The sequence below is a fragment of the Eucyclogobius newberryi genome, unplaced genomic scaffold (genome assembly GCF_026437365.1).
Source record: "Eucyclogobius newberryi isolate DKJ021-1_F unplaced genomic scaffold, fEucNew1.0.hap1 SCAF_5, whole genome shotgun sequence".
Lineage (NCBI taxonomy): Eukaryota > Metazoa > Chordata > Actinopteri > Gobiiformes > Gobiidae > Eucyclogobius > Eucyclogobius newberryi.
Genome location: NW_027316167.1, coordinates 21,088,515 through 21,114,798, shown reverse-complemented (window position 1 = coordinate 21,114,798; position 26,284 = coordinate 21,088,515). Strand labels below are relative to the sequence as shown.

Sequence of the window (26,284 nt, the reverse complement as noted above, 5' to 3'; positions counted from 1 at the left end):
CCCTGTCCCGGGCCCCCTGTCCCGGGCCCCTGTCCCGGGCCCCTGTCCCGGGCCCCTGCGCAGCCTCAGTTAGAGATGAGCGGGTTTGAGTTTGCGTCTCTCTCACATCACCATGTGTGAGATCAATCGTGACTCGTGAGGTCTGTTTGACTTCTTAACGTGGAATGAGAGGAACGCGTAAGGTCCATCAGCCAATCACATCGCAGCATTGTTTCATGCAGGAGTCCAGTGTGTGATGTTCTGATCAGAACAAACATTTATATTGTAATTCACTTTTAATAGAGCAATAAAACATTTCAATTTATTTAAAAAGCATCATTAGACTATTTGTTATAAATTATAATAAATTGATAGTGAAAAATAACCAGACATATTATGATTACGTCTGTTATAGAATAATACTATATATTTTTATACAAAAGTGGCAAAGTTGCAGAAACGCTGTCTCTTCACTATAGCTAGGTTTGGACCTTCACTTCTCGTTCTGTTCATTCTCTGGGAATAACATGTTTGCACTGTTTTATCAGTGTTAATTGTTAATCAAGCAATGCTTATGCCATTTGTTTAATTTAATATAACTTGTTTTGTCACTTTGGCAAGAAGGAAGAGTTGGAAGCTGTAAAAGATAAATTAGTAAGGATAACTAATACTTTTACATTTTCAGTTAAAATGAATCAATTTGATCATAATTATTTTTCATAGCCAATATTGTATTGAGTAATTAAGTACACTAATGTATTAATAACTGGCTTTAATCATTTTCTCCTGGCACAGTTTCATCACATCATCATTTTATAGCATTACAACCTCAACATTTTACTCTTACTTTATCCGGCTGGACCACATTAAAATGCACCAGAAGACCCAAAAAAGGTCTGAAAATTTCAGGGGGAGGGCCCCCAGACCCCCCCCCCCCCCTGTTCATTCATTTAAACTAATGTGCTAATGTGGCTGTAGACCCTTAACGCCCCCAAATATACCCAAAAACATATCTGGGACGTGTGTTATTTGTACAGGGAGTAGAGGTGATGTCAGCGGAATACCAAGTTGCATTGTGGGATTTAAGTTATCAATATTTGAGCTTGTGAGGTGTTGAGAATAAACTAACTGGATGCCCTGGAGTTTTGGTGCGCTTTGTTTGCGTTGAAAAAAGTTCCCATATGTGAATTGTTTACTGACAATGGCAATAAAACTGATTCTGATGACGTGGTGAGGGGCCCCCAAAAATTGTTTCGCTTAGGGCCCCCTGAAGGCTTGGGCCGGCCCTGCCCATGGGCTTTGAAGACAATAAAACATAAACACAGAGGTACGAGTCAGCACTGGCAGAAAGCAGTCTGTGTGTGACGTAAACGTGATCCACAGCACGAGACGCAACTTGAGTGCGTCTTCTCCTTGAAAAGCGGTATTTACAGCAGTGAAGCGCCAATTCTGCGCCGTCCCAAAAGCGTTTTGTTTTGAAGGGCTGAAGGGGGAAGAGCGGAAGTCAAAGCGGACGCCATTTTGAAAAACAGTCCCTATACAAAAGCTTGTTCTACTTGCCTTTCGACCAAAAATATATACAAAATCTGGCTTTTAGAAGCAATGCGGACATTAAAATAGTTTCAAACAACTGTCAGCACGTCGTTGTTTGAACGCCTATGTGGTTAAGTTATCTTTCTAACCTAGTTTACTCTTCCAGCCATGACCACCGAAGCAGCAGCCGATCAGGTAGTTAACCCACACATTGCATGGCAAGCTAACAATACAGGGAGAAATTTCCCCCCATTGCACAAACTACACCTAATTTTCAATTCACCCTATTAAGAACAATGCAGTCGCTTAGACTTTGCTTTAAGAACTCCAAACAAGGGGTGTTGATTAATGTTGCAGTAATGCATGGCTAACCCTGGTAGCATAGCGATAGCAAACCAGGTAACAAACGAGAATGTTAAACCGCATTGCACGCAGAAGCTACCTAGCATTAGCATTGTTACTATTAAGTTTTCATAGTGCATTGCCAAAGACGGCAGCTCACTAAGTTCTAGAGATCTAACCATCTACCTCGTAATGTTAACTATATGTTGCATATATTCCCTTTTCATTGCCCTTTGTTTTGGTAATGGCATTAAAACACTAAACCAGAATTTGCTATCCTGAACATTGTCAAATGTTATTTAAATGATTCATGAACTAACATGACTTGTTTTCTTTCATGTCTGTTGTATGCAGTTACTACATTATATTTGCCCTTTAAAATGATGGGAAGCCTATTTGCCACTGTCAAACACGTTGCCCTTGTTTCTGTTTTGTAGGCTGCAGAGTATGTTCCGGAGAAGGTGAAGAAAGCAGAAAAGAAGTTGGAAGAAAACCCATATGACCTTGACGCATGGAGCATTCTGATTCGAGAAGCACAGGTTTAGTGACACAGAGTTGCATTCCTGGGGTTCAGCATTTTGGGGTTGAAGGGTGGGCTGTAAAGACTCGAGGGAGGGGCATGTAGTATGTTTAAATAATTAATTATATTTTATGCTTAATGATCTCTTTACCATTTATTAATTGTGGTATGTAAATGCACTTTCCTTTTTAGAATCAACCAATAGATAAAGCCCGGAAGACCTATGAGCGACTAGTCACACAGTTTCCCAGTTCAGGCAGATTCTGGAAACTTTTCATAGAAGCTGAGGTTACTTTTTACATTTTCTCTTTTAAGTGTGCATGGCTGGGGTATGTCTTACAAGATCAACAATGTGATTTTCACACAACTAAAATGTGTAATTTCTAAAGTCACAATTCCTGTGTTTGGAACTATCAATATGTTGAATAGAATTCATCTAGAATTGTGGCTTTAAAAGACCAACGCCGTAATAGGCTTTTTTTTTTTTTATCGTTTCCATAACGATTTGGTTTTTAATGCAGTCTTTTTCACATTATTACGTCGAGTGGTCATGTGCATTTGTTGCATGTTTGGTCTGCAACAGTATTAAAACTATTTTAATGGTATTGGAGTGCATTAGCCTTTTATTCACTTGTCGTGTCAATTTATTGCCTCCTGTGTCATTTCTTTTGGGTAAATATATTGTGTGGCCCACATTTTATTTGGGACTTTTTTCTCCCTTGTCCAGAACATGAATAATAACACAATAGTCCTGCTAGGTTCCACAGCACATGCCTGCATACATACAGGTTATGCATTTCAAAACCTCTAACACAAAGCATATTGTACACTGCATAGTTCATTTACACTGCATTTACCGCCCTCTATAGTCATATTGAAGTACTGCAACATTTACCTCAGTCTGCAGCAGTTTTTTCTATCAACACATTTGAAGGCTCTAAAGCCTCTAAACACATTTTATTTGTTTGTCACCAGCCCCATTAGGGATGGCCCCTAGTATTGAAAACAAAGGAATCTTTCCTACTCTTTGGATGTATCCCGATTAAGATATTCAGACAATAATATGGCGCTAAAATACGTCTTTTTTGTATTACTTGAACTCATTAAAGTATCAGCTCTGCAAAAAGGGCAGAAATATCACTTTAGACACTTATTTGGAACTTTTTTCCCCATCAGCATGACATGGAACGTTTTTCGTGGAAATAATTTTTATGCCATTATTTGTCATGTTTGAGGCAAAGTAAGAACACAAGTGGTGGAACACAAGAGACAAGCAGGTGGTGAACCCTTCACCAGAAACATGGCAAGTCAGATCTGTGGAGAGATGAGCGCGCTCACACGGGTGCATGTTTTAAAAAAATATAGTGTAACATAATACCTGTAATGAATTAAACTACTTTATTTCATGCTATTTGGCTGAAATCGTAGGTGACGGGGCAACAATTTTTTTTTTTTTTTTTTTTTTTTTTTTTTTTTTTTTTTTTATCGGCTTTCCTTTTCAACCTTTTTAAATGAGAAACTGCACTTGATATTCAGATTTTGCACATTCAAACCCAGACCTGGGCATTTGTTGCCCCAGGGGCAAGATGTGGCCCTCAGCATGTTTTAATCTGGCCCCTATTAATTTTTTAGTTTCTGTTTTTTAACTGTGTGTGTGTGTGTGTGTGTATATATATATATATATATATATATATATATATATATATATATATATATATATATATATATATATATACACACACATATATACACATATATATATATATACACATATATATATATATACATATATATATATATATACATATATATATATATATATATATATATATATATATATATATATATATATATATATATATATATATATATATATAATGTATATATATATAATGTATATATATGTGTATATATATATATATATATATGTATATATATATATATATATATGTATATATGTATAAGTTTGGGGGGGTTTTCACACCAATGATCGTGGGCCGGCCCTCCGCTAATTGCCTGGATTTGAATATGGCCCTCAAAGGAAAATAATTGCCCACCCCTGTTCAAAACCATGTTCATGATAGTAGCAATATTTTTGATACATTTGCCCACCTCTAAGCCCTTTGTAACAATATATGCTTCAAGTGATTCAATTTTCTTTTGCTGTTGTTTAAACTGGAAGCTAAACATCAAAACATTTTAAAGCAATAATCTTTTAAGAGTTTATGTTTGTCTTTTTTCGGTCACTGTAGCAAATTCTTTTCATTTTCAGCCCACCTGGCTTGTTGGAACAAGAGATAAACTATTTTCTTTTTCATGCAAGCTAAGCGTAATTCACATCAGAATTGATGACCACAATACACCAATGTGTAGATAATGAGGTAAAGCCTTAGGTTAGTATGAGTTAGTTTTGCAAGGAAAGACCTCTTAAACCTTAATCTTTTGGCATCAGGTTCACAATCGATGGGATTTAATTTTTTTTTTTTATATATGGAACTAGATTTTAAAAATTTGAGCGTCTGCCTGATTATGGGAAAATTGCGTCATTATTTTGGTTTAAAACAAATAAAAGAGTTGAGGGCGCATAAGTTCTTACTATGTTTAGTTTCTGTGCTCCAGGTTTGTTGGGTAGAATGAGCAGCTCTATCACTGGAGCCAAATTGAATTACACAATTTTGTAGTGGATTGAAGCAATTACAATTTCACAGCCATAACATCTATAGAGAAAGCCAGTTGTTCAACTCTTAACATAAAACATGTTATTTTTCTACATGTTGCTATGCACCAAATCTTCTTACAATAGTCCATTTTGAAGAAAAGTAGATTTTTTTTTCTTTCAGTTTTGTGGTGTGTTTTTTGTCCATGGATATGAATGTTTCGTAGCTTTTATGATTACTAAATCTCACCCTTGTCTAGTGCCTTCTGTCTGGTGAAAAACCTTCTGGATGCTAATTTGTCACCATGCTACACCTGGTTTAATGTGTGTACGGCGCAGGGATCGAGTGGTGTTCTTTTCATCTGTAAGATGCAAAGTAAATCCAGTGCCATTGCTGTAGTTCAGTTTTAAAGAAAATAAACACATATTTCCTTAAGCTATCTGTCATTATTGTGTGAAATTCACTTTGTTGGTTTCTTTTATATGCCTGTGTGAATGATCAGTTGCATGAAAGCATGTCCTCAAAAAGCCATACACTGTTATTATATAAGGCTGTTGTTGTAACATTGAATGTGCATTCTCATTTGCAGATCAAGGCTAAAAACTATGACAAGGTTGAAAAGGTACGTGGGCTCTAAAGTTATTGTTCATTATAATCAAACATGTACACCAGTCCACAAGTAAAATAAACATTTGGTGACTAAATATTAAGGGAACACGTTTAAATGAAATGACAGAACCCTGTGTGCACAAGATCCAGGTTCTGGGGGGGAAACATGATTGTGATAAAATGGCGCACACAAGACAATGTGGGGGGGGGTTCCTTACTGTCTGTAATACTGTATGGCTTTCACTTTAAATTGACCAAATAAACAGTTTTTTATTTAGATTTGCTTGAGGCAAAAAACAATCCCTTATTCACTACTGTTGTCTTGCTTCCAGTTGTTTCAGAGATGTCTAATGAAAGTATTGCACATTGACCTGTGGAAATGTTACCTCTCGTATGTCAGAGAGACCAAAGGAAAACTGCCTAGCTACAAGTAAGAGGATAAGACAATAGTTACACCAAGTGTTGCACTTATGAGCTCTGCTAAAGCCTGTGTGTGTGTCCTACCAACAGAGAAAAGATGGCCCAGGCATATGACTTTGCCCTTGATAAGATTGGTATGGAAATCATGTCGTATCAGGTATACAGTCCCACCAAAACAATTCTGTGTATATAGCTTTGTTTTGTTTGTTTTACATTATATTTATTATTTATTAGATCTGGGTGGATTACATCAACTTTCTCAAAGGAGTGTAAGTGTTTTTTTGCCTCAAAGAGATTTTAGTTAATGGGCTTGTTATTAATAATTGTATTTGTGTGTTTTGTTAGTGAGGCTGTTGGCTCTTACGCAGAGAATCAGCGCATCACTGCAGTGCGGAGGGTCTACCAGCGGGGCTGTGTCAACCCCATGATTAACATCGAGCAACTCTGGAGGGATTATAGCAAATATGAAGAGGTGAGCTGAGCACCAACTCATACTGTTACAATTGTAGTTTAAAGTAGAAGAAAAATGTTTTTCGCCCTCTTTATCTACATGTCTTTATGTGTGTGTTTTAGATGCATACTTCTCAAAGGGCTATCCAACAATTAATGTTTTTTTTTTTACACAGGGAATTAATGTGCATCTGGCAAAAAAGATGATTGAGGATCGAAGTAGGGACTACATGAATGCCAGGAGGGTGGCAAAGGTACAACACAAGATGGACATGCGAAACAAGCAGGATCTTGTCTCTAAAGTGTATTATAAACTTTGTGTCCTCCTTTGTGTTTTATAGGAGTATGAGACTGTAATGAAGGGACTGGATAGAAATGCCCCCTCAGTACCACCCCAAAATTCCCCACAAGAAGCCCAACAAGTGGAGATGTGGAAGAAATACATCCAGTGGGAGAAAAGCAACCCACTGCGCACAGAAGACCAGACACTCATCACAAAGAGAGGTTAATGTCACGTTCTATCCCTCATCAGCAGTACCACCATATGACCAGCAGAGGGCAGAATCTCAAAATTGTTCTAAACCTGCTTTCATACATTTGTTATACAAGTGAGTTTGCTCTGTGTTTTACAGTCATGTTTGCCTATGAGCAGTGTCTGTTAGTGCTTGGTCACCATCCTGACATATGGTATGAAGCAGCACAGTACCTGGAACAGTCCAGCAAACTATTGGCAGAAAAGGGGGTAAGGACAAGTTTTAAAGGCATTATCAAGTTCACTTATTCATTTACTACAGAATGCACTAAATATGAACAAAAGAACAATACATTTACTACTGCCCTCAGGACATGAATAACTCCAAGTTATTCAGCGACGAAGCTGCTAACATCTATGAACGCGCTATTGGCACTTTGCTGAAGAAAAACATGCTTCTATACTTTTCATTTGCAGACTATGAGGAGGTGGGTCTCACTCGTCTTCATGGAAAGAATGTTTAGCCTTTCTTATTATTTTATGTTTTTCACATGTTTTTGCAGAGTCGTATGAAGCATGAGAAGGTGCATGGCATCTATAATAAACTACTGGCTATTGAAGACATCGACCCCACACTGGTATATATTCAGTACATGAAGTTTGCCAGAAGAGCAGAAGGCATCAAGTCGGGTCGAACGATCTTTAAAAAAGCCAGAGAAGATCTGCGCACTCGTCACCATGTGTATGTCACTGCAGCTCTAATGGAGTATTACTGCAGCAAAGTAAGGAGAAACTGTCAACTGTCCACTCTCGCTTTTATTCACTCTGTTTTATCAGTGTTGCCAGATACTAAATCCGATTAAAATGATTATTCCTAACATTCTACTCTATAGAAAAAGAATAAATACAAAGTGAGGAAAATATGCACACGCAGCACACCAGCTCAAAGGTCTCCGGCAGATTTAGAGGAATGTGAAGATAGATAGATAGATAGATAGATAAAGATATTCTTTTATTGTCCCACATGGGGAAATTTCATTGATGCAACGCAGGTAGGTACAGAGGTAGATACAGAAGAAAAGAACAGATCACTTATTGGAAGTTTGGAAAAACACTTTCAGTAGAAGATCTATAAACAAAAACGTGTGTGTGTGTGTATTATATATGTGTGTGTGTGTGTGTGTGTGTGTGTATTATATGTGTGTGTGTGTGTGTGTGTGTGTATTATATATATGTGTGTGTGTATTATATGTGTGTGTGTGTGTGTGTGTATTATATATATATATATGTGTGTGTGTATTTTATATATATATATATGTATGTATGTATGTATGTATGTATGTATGTGTATATATATATATGTATATATATGTATGTATATATATATGTATATATGTATATATGTATATATGTGTGTATGTATGTATGTATGTATGTATGTATGTAATGTATGTGTGTATGTAATGTATGTGTGTGTGTGTGTGTGTGTGTGTGTGTGTGTTGAAATGGGTGACATTTTCTAACAAGGGGGATTTTCCAATTTTAGGGGGAAAATATTTTTTATCAGATTTGATTTGAAAAATTAAGGAATCAGATGTTTGTAAAATTTTACTGATACTGATTAAGTATATATTGAGATTTTAGCTAAATGTATTTGTTTACTATACCTATTAAAAATTATCACATTTCCATGGGTTTCAAAATGGTTAGAAAAACAATATATATGTTTTGAATAAGGAAAAGTCCTTAAAATGTTGCATATAATGTTCAGCTCAAACACACAAGTCATACTTTTCATACCTCCTTCTTCTACTGTTGTCGTTTGCTCATATAACCGCTGCTTCAATCTTTGTGACTTCAGGACAAATCTGTGGCCTTCAAGATTTTTGAACTTGGTTTGAAAAAATATGGTGACATTCCCGAGTACATACTTGCCTACATAGATTACCTCTCACATCTCAATGGTAAGTAATGTTTTTCCTACTATTGATATTTTGTATCATAAATAAAGGGGCTAAGTACTTGACATCTTCATACTTTTGTTTCTTAGAGGATAACAACACACGGGTCTTGTTTGAGCGAGTGCTAACTTCAGGGAATTTGTCACCTGAAAAGTCTGGGTAAAGTAAATTATTAAGACTGTTGCATCTTATCAAGAACAAACAGAACTAACCCACACTCTCCATTGTTACTTTCTCTGTTAGTGAGGTCTGGGCTCGGTTCTTAGCTTTTGAGAGCAACATCGGTGACTTGGCGAGTATTCTCAAAGTGGAGCGCAGGCGTTTTGCTGCCTTTAAGGACGAGTATGAAGGCAAAGAAACTGCCTTGCTTGTCGACAGATACAAGTTCATGGACTTGTACCCGTGCTCCGCCAGTGAACTCAAAGCTCTCGGATACAAGGTGTGAATGTGTACTCTTATCTGCATATTTAAACAACATGAACTATAATTGACGTGTGGTTTGTATGGTTAAAGGACGTGTCTCGTGCCAAACTGGCTGCACTACTCCCAGAGACTGTGGTGACTCCTTCTGTGCCTATACTGAAAGACGACGCTGACCGTAAACCAGAGTACCCCAAACCCGATACTAATCAAATGATCCCCTTCCAGCCTCGTCACCTTGCTCGTATGTGTCTTCTTCATCTGTACAACAAACTCAGATTGTATCCTTCAAGAAAAAGTGATAGTAATACTACTTCCTCCTGTCCACAGCCCCAGGTTTACACCCTGTCCCTGGTGGAGTATTTCCCGTCCCCCCAGCCGCTGTGGTCTTAATGAAACTTTTACCTCCACCAACATGCTTCACTGTAAGTGTTAGTGTAACCTACTTATTTAAATATTGCTTTTACAATCAAAATGATTCTATTTTATTGTTTTAGGGCCCCTTTGTTCAAGTGGATGAGCTCATGGAAACATTCAGGAGATGCACTCTTCCTGAGAGTAAGTATATTTTTGGGAGTTTGTGCTGAAGCTGTGCCCTTTGTTTTGTAATTCAGTTGTTTGTTTTGTTCCTGGTGAAGCTGTTGACGCTGCTGTGGAGCTGATCACTGGAAGACTGCCCGAGGCACAGGGAGAAGGCAATGGGTCAATGGAGAACCATGCTGTGGCAAAGTCACTCAAGAGGCCTAACGCAGACTCTGATGAGGAGGACGACAAGGGGGCTATTGCCCCTCCTATACATGACATTTACCGCGCCCGCCAACAGAAGCGAATCCGATAAACACACTAAACCCTCCAAGTGTACAGCACATAATTGTGGACTTGATGGGAAATGTATGTCTACTTTTGACATCTTCATCTTCTTTTGACACAAGATGGGCAAATGTGGTCTGGCTAACTGTTCCTATTTTTAAATGTACACATTTTTAAATCTGGTAGTTGATGTTGTCACATCTTGTGAAGTTTGAACCATAGCAAATTCATCTTTTTTTAGAAAAGGGAATTCAATTTCCTCCCAATAAAGACTCTGAAAAAAGTAACTTTGTCTTGTCATTATGTCTTCAACACATTAAACACATTCAGTCATTACTGAAAAAATATTTTAATTACAAACAATAATAAAACAATTATTTGTTCTTAAATTGGACATTCCAGATGCCTTAGTCACAAGAATATAAAGTCAATTTAGCCTATGTATAAATAATTTAAAATAAAAATAAATAATTCCTGAAGTGATCATCAAAAGGTTTGCATACTGCGACCAAGACTTTGTCATTTCTAACATTAAACCTTTCATTTCACAAATTTAATGTTCCACCGCTTCCCGTCGGGGGTCGCGGGTGACTGGAGCCTCTCCCAGTGACTTAGGGCCTTAGACGGGTTCACCCTGGACAGGGATCGCCTCATCACACCGTTAAATTCATTATAAAGTTATTGGCTACTGCCACAAAGACACAATCTTCCTCGGTCACAAACAGATTCACTTGTCAATAATGTCCTCTTGTATGCAACATTTACACATGGATTTTACAGTCTTTTGAAAAATATAAATCTTTAAATGGTATGAGCATTTTTTATAAATTAATAAATATAAATATCACCTTAGTAACATATTGACTGCAGATAATCTGTTTCCAAAGTACTGAACAAATATTTCTGGGTGGCCTTTATAAAACTGCCCCAACAGTCGTCTTCTTTCATTGGCTGAGAGGTGAGGATTTTCATGGATCGTTTGTAGCAATGATAAAAGTTCTTCTTTTGTGTTTTTTTGAGTATTTTCTGCATATTCTTTAGCGCTTATTCTATTGCAGTATGTTGTATCTGTGAAAACAGGAAAAACGATATTTCATTTTAAGAGTAAATTTGATCAAGAGAAAAGCATTTTGATACTTACCACTCATATTGTTTGGATCCTCTCCTTTGACTATGTCAATTATTTTGTCTGTAACCAACTTGTGTAAAGTCAAAGGTATCTGGTAAAAGGAACATTCATTTAAAATTAGGTTTAGGTAAGCTAATGTATTTGCAGTGTTGAGAAGTAACTAAATACATGTACCAAAAATATGTATTCAGATTACTTATTTTGAGTAACTGTGTTCCGGTACATCCACGCTTTCGTATTAAGAATACAGTTACTTTTCTAAATTTGGATGAATATATTGCAGTATTTGAGCACACAATTTAAGCTTCAAACTTCACTGAATTAGTGAGAAAAATATTTTTAAAAACAGCTCTTATAGTGAGTACATGTGCTAATTTTTCCTTCTCTAATTTGTGATAAAGCTTCTTTTAGCTTAGAAATAAATGCATAATTGATGTTGAAACAAAGCAGTTTTAATCTTATGTTGTGTTTTTACATTTTAGTTAACTCCAAGTGTAAGTATTTAGAATACAGTACTCTGATGAGACAAAGTTACAACATACATTTACTTCAGTATTCTGTACTAACTAAATACATTTTCAAAGTATACTTCCCAACACTGCATATTTGTTAAGGAACCAGTTGCATTTACTTTTACTACTTACTTTAAACAAATCGTGATGTTTATCCATCATAAATAGCACCATTAGATCCACTTTGCCTTTAGGCAGTCTTCTACTGTACACAATGGCACTTGAGAAAGATCTTTTTACAGCCATTCTGTTTTCAATCTGGAAAGGAGAGATGTTTCAGCTGGTGTGGACACGGCTGGACAGCAGAGTGCAGTGCTGCTTTACCTCCTTGTGGAGTTTAAGTTCCTGTGATGTGGATGCGATGGACATAAACCTCAGTAGTCTGCGTAGTTCTTCCCTACTTTGGGAGTCCTGGATCTTGAGGCTCAATTGGAGGGCCTCCAGAGCTTGTTCCTGCTTTCCATTTACTGAAAAATAAAAAAGGAAGTGTGATTAAAAGTGTTCTTAAATTATCAACTAGTGTGAATAAATAAGCAAAACTCCTCTCACCAAGAAGTTCAGAGATGCCAGAGTGGATATCAAAGATGTGGTTACTCAACAGGGGTGTTTGTTGAGTGTGTCCATAATGTTGAGCCAAAATTTGATAGAGCAGCTTCTTACACTGGAGCAGGTCATCAGCACAGCGAGCCAAACCACGGCTCAGCTCTACCACTAACTCATCCGGCACAAACTCCAGACAGTCCACTGCAGCGGACATCCAATCATCCGCCCTGCGAGAAAGGACTACAGTCAGCTGTGATGTGGTGGTCTTGATCCTTAAGATACTTAAGTTTATATATTGTGCACCGGTATATTCTAACACCACATGGAAAAACTAAGTATAATTCTGTAATGTGAAAACTTACTGTGCTTCACTAAAAGCCTTGAGAACCTCTCTGTCGAGGTAACTTGATGTGCATGTGACGTCTGTGTCACTGCTTGTGCTCATTTTGGACTCCGATGGACCCTTTCCCTCTAACAAACTCTCCAACAGGGGGAGCTCTATGAGCTGCAGCAGTCTGAACACAGCCTGCTGGTGCCACATCTCATCCATAACTGAGACAGAAATCAATAAAAACATAAGACATATTTCAAGCATACATACTGTAAATATATTTGACCATTTAAAAAGTCATACTGTCTTGTGATAATCCAAGGTCGATCATCTGTGGTGTGACATTTGTGCTCAGGTCAAGGTTACCCAGCACTTCTTCTAGTGACATGTCTGTCGCTGACTTCATGAAAAAGCCATGCGTCACCTCTTGTCTGAGGAGACAGACAATTGCATCAATTAGCATTGCTATGCGCTTCAACAAAATACATGTAGTTTCACTTTTCAATTGGCCACAAACACACATCAAGCCTCAGGTTTAGTAGACATTCTCACAATAGATCAAAGGGCTGCTGTGTAGTCACACAAGCTCTGGTTGTCAAACAACCTCTCATTTTGTGTTTTAATGTGGCTAACATATTCATTTAATATGAATACCTTATTTTCCGGACTATAAGTCGCACTTATGCTTTTTGATTGTTTTGGCCGGGGTGCGACTTATACTCCAGAGTGACTTATATGTGATAATATTCGTTATTTTCACACTGGCAACCGCATTTCACATGTTGATTATTTTCACACTGACAACAGCAGGAGGGCGCTCTAGGAGTTTGCAGAGTTGTTTAGAAGTGACACCGAGGAAGAATTCAATGGATTTAATGATTTGGGGTAATACAATATCATAATAGATCCATGGGCAATACTGATGCTTTGGTAAACTTGTTAGCATGTTCTTTATGCTATAGTTATCTGAATAACTGTTAATATGTTACGTTAACATACCAGACACTTACCACAGTTCATTGTCTGTGCGTCATGTAGCTGAAGGTGTTAGCGTTAGCATACGTACACCTATTCACCATGTTCTCTAATCTGTTATTATTTTAAAGTGCATTTCAAGATGAAATGTCTGTTCTTGGTCTTGGATTTGACCAAATAAATTTCCCTCAAAAATGTGACTTTTACTCCAGTGTGACTTATATATGTTTTTTTTGCTGGTACGACCTATACTCCAGTGCGACTTATAGTTCCGGAAATGCAGTATGTCTCTTAAAGCCCCCTACAACTACATTCCAATGACATCACCTTTAGGACTATAGCTACTTGTAGTACTAGTAGTATAACAACTCAAAACTGCTATGGTAGTCCTGACCAAGCCAAGCACAAGGTCTGTGTCCTCGGGTGCTGCTCCTGACACAGCAGCTACAGCAGCGTTGGTTGAAAGATGGGTAAAATGCAGGACAAATTTCCCTATGGACACAATAAAGGCTAATGTAATCCATATTATCTTAATGAGATGTACCTTTCACGTATTGGACTATTCTTGTTCCGTTTGATGCCCGGGGAGTCATATCCACCATCATTGGGCTCTGACGACATGTGGTTTAACGAGCTGGTCCCTGGACCCAGAAACCTGTACAAACTGCAGCTGCTATCCTCAAAGGTTGGCTGCTTCTTGTCCTTTCCAAAAACAACTTTATTCCCAACTGGTTCAAACACTCTGGAGTCCATGAGGGCCTGGCACAGACGAACAGCTTTATATCGCGGCACGGCCTCCTCTCCAAAGAAGCGCATGAGTGTGATGTGCGTCAGGACTGCGTCTACAGCCTCCGAGCCCAAGAAGCAGTCATGGTAGGACTTCAGGTTGTGCCTGCGTCGTTTTACCTCCACATGGGTGTGCAGGTTGGAGATAATGCTACCCCAGATGTAGGTTGCCCGGAAAGGCTTCCCCGCCATCGCCATGTCTCACCCTGAAGCAGAAAGACACAGTATTACATCAAATCAGTAAGTCGGTATCAGACATACACAGCAAATTTGAATACTATGCATTACAATCTTATTTTCTCTCTCAGTATAATAGTTACAATTATGTAATTACAAGGTTTGTGTTACTATTCTACAATTCAATGTTAGGAAACTTTCACTGCCAAATTCACACCCACGTTTACATCATTAATGCTTTGTAACTTTAATTTGGACATTTTTAGGTGAGAATGTCACTCAAAAGGAATAATCTTATAGGTTTATTTTTTAATTTAATTTAATTTCATCAGACATGAACTAAACATGCTCAACTAAAATTATGACTGTAGGCTACGGATTTATTAATTCAATTTGTATTGATTTATTTACAGTTACAAAAGCAAACTTGTTTGTTTAGTGTTTTGGTTCTCAAGCTACGTACTTATCCTTTCAGATAACAGAGTGAAATCCACACTATTTAACTTATTGATGCCAGATCAGATATTTAAACTTATTTTAGTGCTTTTAGCTGCTTTTATCTTTAATATGTATGACTGTGGACATATCCTGCATACACTAAAGATTTACAAGGCTAAACACCTCCCTTTGCTGTCAGACAATTGGAAAGAAGAGCAAAAGGTGTCAAGTCTACCACTGCTTTCCAAAGAAAACAGTCCTGAAACACTGAACAAATGTTGGCAGTGTTTCTGAGCAGCAATAAGTAAGAAGAAAACAACAGAATCTTTACAATAAAACTGCACGTGCATGCACGCGCGCACACAAACAGCACGTTGTTTGTTGTTTGTTGTTGATCGTGAGAAAGACAATTCAATCTTCCTCCAGGTTAAACAAAGACTGTTTGAGCACCAGGTAAGTTTAAGGATGCTAGACAAAACATGGCCCATGTTTTGTGTAAAGTTGAATTTCTGATTCCAGTGTGTTGCTGCATATCCAATAAAAGGTGCTCGTCTAGATATATATCCATTACCAAATAAAGTCTTTATTCTGAAGTAAAGGAACCATCTGCCGTGTCCCTACAGGGGTCTGTGGATTACATTTTACAGTTAAATTCATTAAAGGTACATGCAAATCTCTCTCTCACACTTGCTGAAATTTGATCCCACTTAACCGATTTGATTCTGCAAACCTTCAAAGCTATTGCATTAAGAGTGACCTGTATTTCCACTAAAGACAACACCGCCATTTGTGTTTGCACACACCAGTGGAGGTAAATACTCGCAATGGGAGCAGCAGCAACACATGGGACCGTCCCCTGTGAACACAGACTATCACAGGCAATATATAAAAACACTAGCCTTGATTTTCTGCAGATGTCAAAATAAAGTTATTCACACAAGGCAAAATATGCAAGAAAATGGCTTGAAGGCTTCGTTCTTGAAACATGTTCAGTCAAGTTAGATTAACAGATCGAGCCCAAGGATATAACGTGAGAGGAGAGAGACCATTGGCTCTTTTGAATACATGTTGCAGGATACCCTAACCTAGTAACCTATCCCTACCCAAGTTACGACCCTGATTTTGAGATTTTGGTGTTTTATTTCCAACAACAGGCGGCAGAATGATCAAGTGTGGCTTTAAGAAAACAAACGCATTTATTCTACAATGAAACTTATAAGGCCATTAAACCGAATCTAAACTGTGTTTGCGCATTTAGGAGGGGCCCAAAGCTTCAAACTGACACAGTCCTAATAATACCAGCTTGCCTTCATTTGCCAAACTTGTGTCCAGTTTTCTTCATAATTAGTTGTCCTGAAATATCCCACAGAGGCAGCAGCAGAGACACTTTGAGTGGCATTTCATACAGTTTCAGTCAATCGCGCGTCACTTCTCACTTAACTAACCTGTTCTGTGTCTCATTCTGACTGAGGGAGGAATCAGAAAAAGGCCCGTGATCTTACCTTATCTCACAGAAGCAGACCCACTTCACTCATTGTAGGGACCGCCATTCAAACCGCCTGGATGCATGTCTTTGGTCGTCTGTCCGCGCGCGGGTGACGCACGCAGCTCGCTCCGGTCCCGTGCGAAACAGTCTCCTCCCACGACATCCATTATTCATGCTCCGATCACCGCGCGCTCCGGGACGCGCTCCGGGACGCGCTCAGGGACGCGCTCAGGGACGCGCTCAGGAGCCACGCGGGTCACGCACGCGGGTAACTTCACTTTTGATGCCAACACTGTAAATGTCGCCTACATTCAAATTAAAGACTGCGTGTGTTAGTATGTGTTCTAAAAGCTGTTATCATTTTGGTAACTTAATTGGATGCAAGACAACACTGAATACCTTGAATATCTACAAGTTAGTCACAAGAAACACATATTAGCACTCTGACAAAAGAATTTAGTACAAGTTTTATTCATAATTTATAATGTCAATCATCCTGGTGCAATATTTTCTGTCCATATTATAGTTGGAAATAAAAGTGTTATTTTTATTAAGAGTATTAGAGTTTTTTTTAATAAGTTATATTTTTTATCATACTTCTGTGCTTTATCTGTTTCTGTACCTAATCTCTGTTGCAATACTGGAATCTCCCCATTGTGGGACAAATAAAGGTAATCTTATCTTATGTTGTTTAGTAAACTCAATTTTTCTTTTCTTTTTTATATTTTGCAATTATTTTTGTTGTTTCATGTTGCACCTTATCGCCAAAGAAAGTTCCTAGTTTGTGATTCTTGTTTTTATTTTTTTACCTTCTGGCAATACACCTTTTTCTGATGCTGATTTTGTTGCCAAATAGCAGTTTCTCCCAATGACTTTTCTACCTTTTAATTAGAAAAAGAAAAACATTGGTTCACAGATGTGCCTAGAAGAGATGCACATTTTATAGTGTGGCTTCGATACACCCGCGTCTCTCTTGAAGTGTAATCTGACAATGGAAAATCAGTAAGCCGACACTGCAAAGTCAATGTCGGCCACTTGCTGAAAGAGACAGCAAAAAGAAGGCGGGGAGGAAATATTATCACACTCAACTATCGCATGTTTACAGTGAAAACTACTTCACTTTTGTGTACGTGTGTATCTTGGTCAGCCTTGTTTCGGTGAAGACAAGGATCTTGAGGAAATGATCTCTTGACTATTCTTGGCAGAACTGGTTCAACAAGTCTTGAACTAGACCTACATGTCAGGAGTCAGGTGGACTGGAGAACTCACAGGCTGAAACTGTTGAAGCAAAATGAGAAAAGGAACACACACGGAACATGCTCAAGATAAAATAAGTCAATAGTCTTTCCATTTTGTTTAAACTTACAGGTAATGCGAGTTAAACTGACAGAATGTAGCTTATTATATGTGAAGGTAAACGATTACAGTGACCTCTAACTAAAAAACTAAAAGTAACATGCTTCAAACCGAAACCTTAACCTTGATGTATTTTTAGTTTATTCATTAAAGATGCACTGTGTAACTTTTCTGGTTGAGGAGCCTGGAGCATAATAGGCAAAGCAATGACGTCATAAGCACCTTTAAAAGACAAATGTAGTTATTATTTTTGAAGAAAACATCCAAGTTACAGTTGCACTTTGATAAACGTGAAGTCTCTCAACAGAACTCCCACGTCTTACACAATGCTTCATTAAAATTCATTAGCTTTTGATGTAGAAAGCGGAGCTGTGTATCCCTTACAGCTGTGTCTGCGCTGGAATCTGAAATGCCCGCCTGACGTCTGCCTCCTTGTTTTCCATTTCAACAGAGCGAGGACAGTGGCTCTCCTCATTGACAAACTGTCGCCTCAGCACAGAGAAACTTTTGTTTTTCTCAGAAAGGTTGCCAGTAATTGTGTCGTCTGAATGCATAGATCATATTTTGTTCAACAGTTTCAACTAAACCAAGTCGTACACTCGACAGCAAAAGTTTAGGAATGGCTTAATGACAACAGGGCAGTTTTGTTAACCTCATGTGAAATACTATGATTATAAAAGTTGGGTTAATTTTGAATGCTTGAATTTGTTCTGTTTGCCATTATAACAAAGCTATTTTAACACTATCTCATCAAAACTTACTTGGATTAAACATAAGACGGCAAATTCAATAAACCATTCACCTTGCATCGAGAAAAGCATGCAGGACTTTATTTACAAACTGCATTTCAAAGTGATAGCATAAAACCAATTTCTTGGTTCACAGAAATCTGTTGTGAAAATGTATAAAAATATTAGCGTAAATAGAAATCTATTTGGCTTAAATTGGGATATTTGAGCAAGAGTAATAAAGCAACTTTACATGAACGATGAAATTATATTATTGAATACAGTCCTTCCATTCTATTCTTAAAAAAATGTATTATAGAAGATAGAAGTTGAAAGAACTGAGCTTGCATAATTCCACCCGTACACAGACATGTACATCATTCTTACAGACAGAAAAGGGCAATTTTCCAAGCTGTAAACAACAGGGTTATATAAAATTGTTCTTTAAATTAAAAAAGAGGATTTATCTTACATATAGAACTGCTCAAGTCTATTGTAGACAGGTTTATGCATTTTAATTTGTTTAATCTCGTGACTACATGTTATGCCAAGGGCTTTCTATCTTGATATACAACCATGGATTATAACGTTTCTCTTTAAAAAAATACTTAAACATACAAACAGACAAAAGACACAGACGTTAAAAATATGTTTCCTACAAACCCTACAAAGAGACAAGTCGTTTTTAAAGTCTGTTGCGTTCTTTAAGTTACATTCGGGTAACTTGTCTCATTTACTCTCAAGAAGGCAAGAGGGATATTGAATCCACAAGTCCAAACAATCATGGTTTTTGTTTTACGTTTTCAGATCAGATCGAAATCTTGGAGTCACCGGTTTAGACGAGTGAAGATCATCGGCAGACCTGCTGCACTTGATTGATTAGCTCTCCAAAGCGATCAAAGAGGCCCTCCAGCCACGCTCCGTTCTGCAGGCACTTCTGCACGGTCTGAGCCGGTCCCATTTCACCCGCCTGGACCCGCAGAGACTCCATCTGTCAGCAAGAAGGGTGCACACAGAAACACATGCAAATGATTTTCACTAGAAGAGTGCCAAAGAGTGTGATGTACCGGGAACTGTGCCTCACCTCATTCTTACACATGAGGTACGTGTGGTACTTGTAATGCTGTAAAGAGTGGTACAGAGAGAACCACTGAGACTGCTGCTGGTCGACAGAGTACTCCTACCACAGCAGAAAGAGCATGAGTAAGAACAAAGAAATAGCACACCCTGTTGGACGACAAAGTAGTTACAGCTTTCAATCTATTCTTTTACCTGTGGCATTTTGTTAAGCAACTTGTCGGGTTTCATTGTTTTCTTGTTGTAGGGCCTTCCACCGAGACGAACTTTAAAGGCTGGAGTTTCGCCATCTTTTTTCAACTCCGTCACCACGGCGATCTCAGGAAAGCTGTCCAGGGCCGTCTACACACACAAACACAATTGTAATGCCACATCGTTTACAACCAATTTGAAGCGGGATTTTGCTTTTTCGATACTAGTTGAACGTAATGAAAGGCACCTTAAGGATATTTTCAATAGGACGTTTGTGAAGTAAGCGTTTCCTGTTGTCCGTGATCATCCCATCCACCTTCTTCGAGTGTGGCAGTAGCAAGTCATCTGTGACAGTTGACAAAGCGTGCTTATTGTAGTGTACCATTTCCAACGAGTATAAGGAAGATGTGATCGCTCAAGAATGTTTCTCTCACCTGTCGATCTTTCTAAAGAGGTCATCAAATCCTCATCTACTGCAATGCTAATGAGCAGTTCCACAAAGCCCTTGAACGTCTCCTTCATAGTCCTTGTGTTCAGCAGCCGTGACGTAAAGGGTAACGGAGGATTTAGGTCTAAAAACATTTGCAAATAAAAGACAGTAATAAATAGGCATGTTAAAAACAGATTAAGCCAAGAGATTTACCGTCTTCCTCTGCAGATGAGTCCGAGTGAGTAGATGAAAACTCCTCCTTCCACTTGCGGCGTTTCTTAGGCGGTGGCTCTGCTCTCGACTTGGGTTGTTTGGGTCGGGGTTTTTGGCACGTCGTGGTGGTGCAAGTATTGGCAGTCAAACCAAGCAGAGTTTTAACCTGCACACCTCTGAGTACAGCAAGAAACAAACAATCACACAATTCAGCTTCTGCTTTGCTCCAATGATCGTTTTAGAAAATGTGAAAACAAATCTACCTTAGAGATGTCATAGGTTTGCAGCGAGGTTTTCTACTACAAACTCTGACATACTCTCGCTTATTGACGGTGTCCAAAAACTTCACGTAAACCCGTTTGTACATGGATTTTGCATCTCCAAAGTACCCTAGATACTGCATAAAGGGATAGATAATTAAAACAGCATCTATTATATTCATAACAATGTATCAATGTATAGCTTACACTGTTAGTGGCTGAAAAAACTCTTCGTCCATCTCGTAGCTCGGGCACAAACTTCTGCAGCAGAGCCTTTTGGACCTTCCAAATAGCTGGAGGCTCACTCCCTGCTTTCATTGTGACCTGGAAAGAGCAACAGTAAAGTTATAGAGCACAAGCAGTTTACAAAGTATCTTTATAACCATCAGGCGCACCTTCAAGCTGTCAATATCCTCATTTCTGACAACAAACTCATCTCTTTCACGATACATTCCCTCTCCTCCGCTGTCAGAAAGTTCATCATCTGTGAGTCCTTCCAAAGCCACACTCGCCAGCTGTACAGCCGACTGTGAAGGTGCCGTCACCGAGGACTTCTCTACAGCAACAGTGGTCGTTCTCATGGCACTGCTCATTTGTTGTGAAGGGGCAGGCAATTGTGGCAGACAAATGGCCGTTACAGTAACAGGCACCATGACTGGCTGTTCAGGCTTCAACATAGAGTTGGAAATTCTGTTATCTGCAACAAAAATGCAATTAGTAAAGTCAGCTGATAAAAAACAAAAAAATCATGCATAGAATGCATAGAACTGAATAATCTAATCATGAGTATATATTTAAGCAAACCACTTTACCTATTCGTATTTTCCTCTCTGAGGATTCATCCAGAGACGAGAGCACTGAGCTGATGCTGTTCCTTAAAGCCTGATTCTTTCCAGTATTTTCCTCCTCATCTGAGCTGAATGAAGGCAGCGTCTCCAAGTTCCTCTGCAGCTCTTCATCTAAACGTTTTGAATGAGAGTTTACCACTGGACTCTCTTGAGGAATCACAGGTGTTGTTAGAGTCTGTAGTTTCAGCCCAACATTCGGTAAAGTATTTACAGGACATGCAGGTGGTTTGGGCGGGTTGTAAGACTTCTTTGACCGACTGACCGTCCGTGTGGGACTGGGTGAATACTGCTGTTTGGGGTCAGATTTAAGAAAATCCAAAAATGAACCTATGAATCCATTTTTCACCTCTGGCTGCTTCTCCTCCACTTCCCTGATCTTTTGCCTTATTCTTTCCTGCTGTGGACAACTATCAGCTGTATTTGTTGCGACAGGAGGCAAGATATCACTTGGTCTGGAGTTTTGCCTCTTCGCTGGTCCACTGCGCCTGGCAGTTTTGGCATGTGCATCTTCTTCACCGCCGGGTTTGGTTAAGGACTTCCCGTTCTTCTCCACTTCACCATCAGTGCACTCCACAAAACCATCTTCTGTTTTCATACATAATATTGTCCTTCCTTTTGCTTGCTGTACATTACCAGAAGAAATGTCATATGTAAAGTTATTTTCTGACCTCTCTTTGAGCTCATTTATGTGATGTTCAGAATTATGGTTAAAATGGACAGAAGATCCATGGCAGCCTGATGTTGTGTGAGATCCATTTGATGCCATGGCAACAGTGCTGGATGAAACATTTGTGAGTTCTTGTGCTGTTGAGAAAATGGGTGATATGTGTCTCATGTCTAAAGTCTGGAACTGATGTTTTGGATCAGCAGCATTTACTTTTGACCTATCAGCCTCAACAGAAGAAGATGCTTTCACAAAATCTTGCACACCACATGCTGCAACTGTAGCAGCCAAAATATCATCTACATTGGACAAAATATTTCTTTCATCCAACACAGAGTCAGAAAAGCAAATTGAATTAAGGGCAAAGTGGTTCTTGGCATCATTCAGTTGTTGGTTTGTTGTCTGGTCATAGTGGCCTTTAGAAATAAGAGGATGATTTGAGTCAGAGCATCTAGAAGTCTGCTCATGAAAGTGCCCCTGCTCATTTGTAGTGTCAGCCATGCTCGATCTGAGCAGATCTCTGTCCATCTGAAGGTACTGGACATGAACTGGACCCAGGCCTTGGGGCTGTTGCATTTCGGACACAGCTAAAACCTTTGATGAGGCCTGACTGTGACTGATCATCTGATTTGAGTCAATAACGACTGGATTACAGGGAACAGTTATGAACTGAGTGTGGCTGGCTGTAATGAGGCCCTGAATGGAATTATGATGACTTTGTTGATGAGATTCAGATGATCTGATCTGTCGAGTATGTATTTTTTGCTCAAGGTTCATTTGTGCAGGTGAGCACACTACACTGCCTCCTGTAGGTGAGATACTGGAAGGTAGCTGCCCAGAGACAGGGGTTTGGTGGACATGTTGTTGGCCCACTGTAACTGTACTTTCATCTTTAACCTGTTCTGTATTTGTATGCCCCAGTCCATTTGGCTGCTCACCAGATCGTGAACTGCTTCGAATAACACTTTGTAACTTATGGTGGTCGTCCATCTTGGAGACAACATAGATAATGTTGTTGTGAGCGCTCAAACTGCTGTCTGCTAAATTGACAGACATCGAGACGTGCTGCGTTGAAGGCTTTATGTCGTGAACTGAAGTTGTGATGTTATTTTGTAAGGGTTGCAATGACAATGAATAAAGGGGCAAAGATTTGTTGCTATGTGCTTCTTGCACCTTTTCTCCTGAGGTCTGATTCATGGAGTACACCTGAGGAGAATTTGAAGTGGGAAGGCTCTGCATACAGGTGGTTGGAAACGATGAGTTAAGCGATTGTACTGGGGCATAACTGTGTGGATACGTTAAAGATGCTTGCACCTCTGACTGGGATGTGTAAGTCAATAAAGGGGTACCCTGAGATTGGGGTGTGGCATAACCTTCAGAGAGAGCAAGTTCTTGACACATGCCCTGAGCCTGGGCTGTGTACTGGGCCTCCTGCTCCTGACTGCGGGAGTAAACATGGCTCTGACTGAGGGATGAAACACCACCCGACTGGCTGGAAGGGGCAGGGAATTTGTCAGGAGAAGAACATGGAGGCTGCGACTGAGCATGTGAAGTGATGTAAATCTGGGAATTTGAAGTTATAAGGCCAGACATTTGTGTGGACTGCTGATTAGCGATCACAGAATTCTGCTTTTGTCCAGGAGAACCATGATTGTTATAATTACTGTCTTTATCTACATCATTGAGATGGTTATCTTTAGCTTTTGGCACAGAAATGGCTGAGTAGGCCTCAGTGACTGAATCAGTTTTGGCTTGGGAAACTACTCCATGAGAGGAGTCTGATCCAGTGGAAATGTTGCAGGACACAGGGGAGTGCCGAGAAGGTTCAGGTGGATAAGATACTGCCCCTTCATCGACAGCACCAAAGTAGCCTTGTAGTGTATGCTCGGAATCTGGAGACTGCTCTGTGGCTGTGATGTTTGAAGAAGGCCTCTGATGGTGTTTGATCACACTACATTCTCTCTGTAGGGCTCTCTCAATAGAACCAGAAAATACAGTGGCGCCGTATTGCTGCGTAGGTCCATGAGGAGTCGATAGCGGACAAGGCAAGAGGCTGAACTGGGGTTGAAGGAGGTGAGGGGCTGACTCCTGAGCTGAGCGGTACGTGGAGGACTGGACCGGTAAGGTGGAGCCTAAAGTGGGAGTAGAAAAGGCCAAAGCTGCAGGAAGCATGGTCTGACTTGGCTTAAGATGGAGAAGGGGGTCGTGATGAGAAAGGAACAGGCCACTGGTGGAAGTGCTGAAGTCCTGAAGAGCTGGAGGAGAATTTGTAACACAACTTCTGGTGGGGTAGGCACTGGTATGTTGATAAGACATAAGAGCAGCAGTAGATGGGAAAGTGGCAGTAGACGGCAGGGCACCAGTCAAGTATAGCTCTGTGGTGGAATTAGTGCCTGGAGGAAAAAAGCAAAGGCATTCGTGAGTGTAATAAAAAGAAACATACACACATAGTCAGAAATGCAACTAACTATTCCATTATTGAATTTGCAATTTCAGCCCTAGTCGGAAATTTGGTTGCACATAAAGACACAGACTGTATTTGGTTTGGGCTCTCTTTGTATGAAGAAAATAAACCTTGATTGATACAAATAAAAGTGGTAATACATTTTAATAGACTCAATAATAGTGTATCTAATATTTTTCTTATTTATTTTTGCATTGAAAAAAAACAACCGTTACCAGCTGGCCATGATGGTGGTCTAAAAGGAGGAAGCAGTGAGCCACCAACAGGTCCTGCCTGAAGACTTCTGGACTCCATGGCTGACAAGAAGCTCATGATTGAAGTCTCAGAAGTATGACTATTTGTGTCAAGTGTTCCTAAAACAATAAGAAGAAAGCACGTAATAAAGCAAGAAGTAAACTTCAGCAAACCATTGATATGAATATACAGTGGTTTCATTTACCTGCTGCAGGAAGGTGTGTGGTAGTGTAGTTGGGCAGCTGGTGGGAGGAAGCGTAACTTTGCCGGGGAAGAACCTCTGTATCGATATGTGTTGTGCCATAACTGGTACTAAATGAAGACATGAAACATGAATAATATTATTAATGTGAGCACTGTGGAATCACACATTCTTGTTGTTGTAAATATAACAAAAGTAGGCTACATAGTGAATAATGCCAATTTATCAAGTTGCAATGAATGAAAAACTATTGACAAATTAATTTTGCAAATATGAAAAATGTGTAGGATAGATTTTGCACAGTTAACTTTGCAAACAAACTGAAAAGTGACCAAAATTAGCAAAGCAGCCTATAGTTTTATGACAGAAGATCTATATTTATACGGCGGAGTTAAACGTGCTCGACTCCAGGCAAAAGCCGGAGTCCTGTTTTCGTGGGCGCCGCACAGATGGAAACACTTGAAAGAAGAGCACAATCACGGCCGCAGGAGCGCGCACTAAAGTGTTTCTCAAACGCACAGGTAACTCAACTTTCTCACTACTTTAACGTTACTGACAACAAAGTAGCAGAGGAAGGCCTTTCGTCACCGACGTTCCCTTGGAAAGGTGACCCGCCCTCCGCGTCTTTACCTTGGCTTGATACTCGCGGTGCCGCGGTCAAAGGCCCAAGAAGCTGCGGCTTGTGCTGGAGGAGCCAGCGCGTCCGCAAAGCTCGAGCACGGGTAGTTCCTGTCCATCATCCGGTTACAGATCTGCTTCTCCTGCGGAGCTTCGAGAGGCACTGGACACACATTGTAGCCGCTCAGACGGACTCGGTTCAGTCCCGTCAGCGCCGCGGACAGTCCACAAAGCCCGCGGAACGCACTCTTTCAGCGCTACTTTCACGTCAATAGTCACTTTTTGTTTGTCGCCCTTTTTTGAGAACAGCAGCGATCATGGAGTGAATCCTGCACGCTTTCGTCCATGTTAGCATATTTCCCAGAATGCACCGCAGTCAAGCCTGTAGATTTGGCCCTATCCCAGACTGTGGCCAATCCAGACTGGCCCTGCAGCGCGAGGGGGTTTC

General features: G+C 39.6%; 3 protein-coding genes across 4 annotated transcripts; 1 reads left to right on the top strand and 2 right to left on the bottom strand.

Annotated features, from left to right (window-relative positions):
• Positions 1–1,463: 1,463 nt before the first annotated feature.
• On the top strand, positions 1,464–10,460 carry cstf3 (cleavage stimulation factor, 3' pre-RNA, subunit 3). The gene is made up of 20 exons (XM_072464691.1): positions 1,464–1,707; positions 2,292–2,393; positions 2,567–2,662; positions 5,621–5,653; positions 5,973–6,070; positions 6,151–6,217; positions 6,295–6,329; positions 6,406–6,532; positions 6,687–6,764; positions 6,852–7,014; positions 7,143–7,252; positions 7,354–7,470; positions 7,546–7,764; positions 8,844–8,946; positions 9,033–9,102; positions 9,187–9,382; positions 9,457–9,607; positions 9,694–9,788; positions 9,861–9,921; positions 10,002–10,460. Exons 1-20 carry the CDS (start codon positions 1,681–1,683, stop codon positions 10,199–10,201), a joined length of 2,148 nt encoding a protein of 715 aa, XP_072320792.1. The 5' UTR covers positions 1,464–1,680; the 3' UTR covers positions 10,202–10,460.
• Positions 10,461–10,984: 524 nt separating this feature from the next.
• On the bottom strand, positions 10,985–16,590 carry depdc7a (DEP domain containing 7, paralog a). The gene is made up of 9 exons (XM_072464692.1): positions 16,567–16,590; positions 14,208–14,655; positions 12,992–13,119; positions 12,720–12,909; positions 12,364–12,584; positions 12,139–12,281; positions 11,947–12,072; positions 11,315–11,393; positions 10,985–11,241 (listed from the first exon to the last, which is right to left on the bottom strand). The coding sequence occupies exons 2-9, from the start codon at positions 14,645–14,647 to the stop codon at positions 11,018–11,020; spliced, it is 1,551 nt and encodes a 516-aa protein (XP_072320793.1). The 5' UTR covers positions 14,648–14,655; positions 16,567–16,590; the 3' UTR covers positions 10,985–11,017.
• Positions 16,591–18,210: 1,620 nt separating this feature from the next.
• On the bottom strand, positions 18,211–26,205 carry qser1 (glutamine and serine rich 1). Of its 2 annotated transcripts, XM_072465905.1 has the most exons (14): positions 25,849–26,205; positions 25,222–25,328; positions 24,998–25,135; positions 21,619–24,711; positions 21,202–21,503; positions 21,014–21,130; positions 20,810–20,943; positions 20,547–20,722; positions 20,338–20,475; positions 20,151–20,248; positions 19,907–20,053; positions 19,719–19,814; positions 19,466–19,625; positions 18,211–18,450 (listed from the first exon to the last, which is right to left on the bottom strand). In XM_072465905.1, the coding sequence occupies exons 1-13, from the start codon at positions 25,956–25,958 to the stop codon at positions 19,485–19,487; spliced, it is 4,797 nt and encodes a 1,598-aa protein (XP_072322006.1). In that variant the 5' UTR covers positions 25,959–26,205; the 3' UTR covers positions 18,211–18,450; positions 19,466–19,484. The 2 variants fall into 2 exon arrangements, with proteins under 2 accessions (XP_072322006.1, XP_072322005.1); XM_072465904.1 differs by lacking the exon at positions 18,211–18,450 and having other exon boundaries at positions 18,700–19,625.
• Between the last annotated feature and the right edge of the window lie 79 nt (positions 26,206–26,284).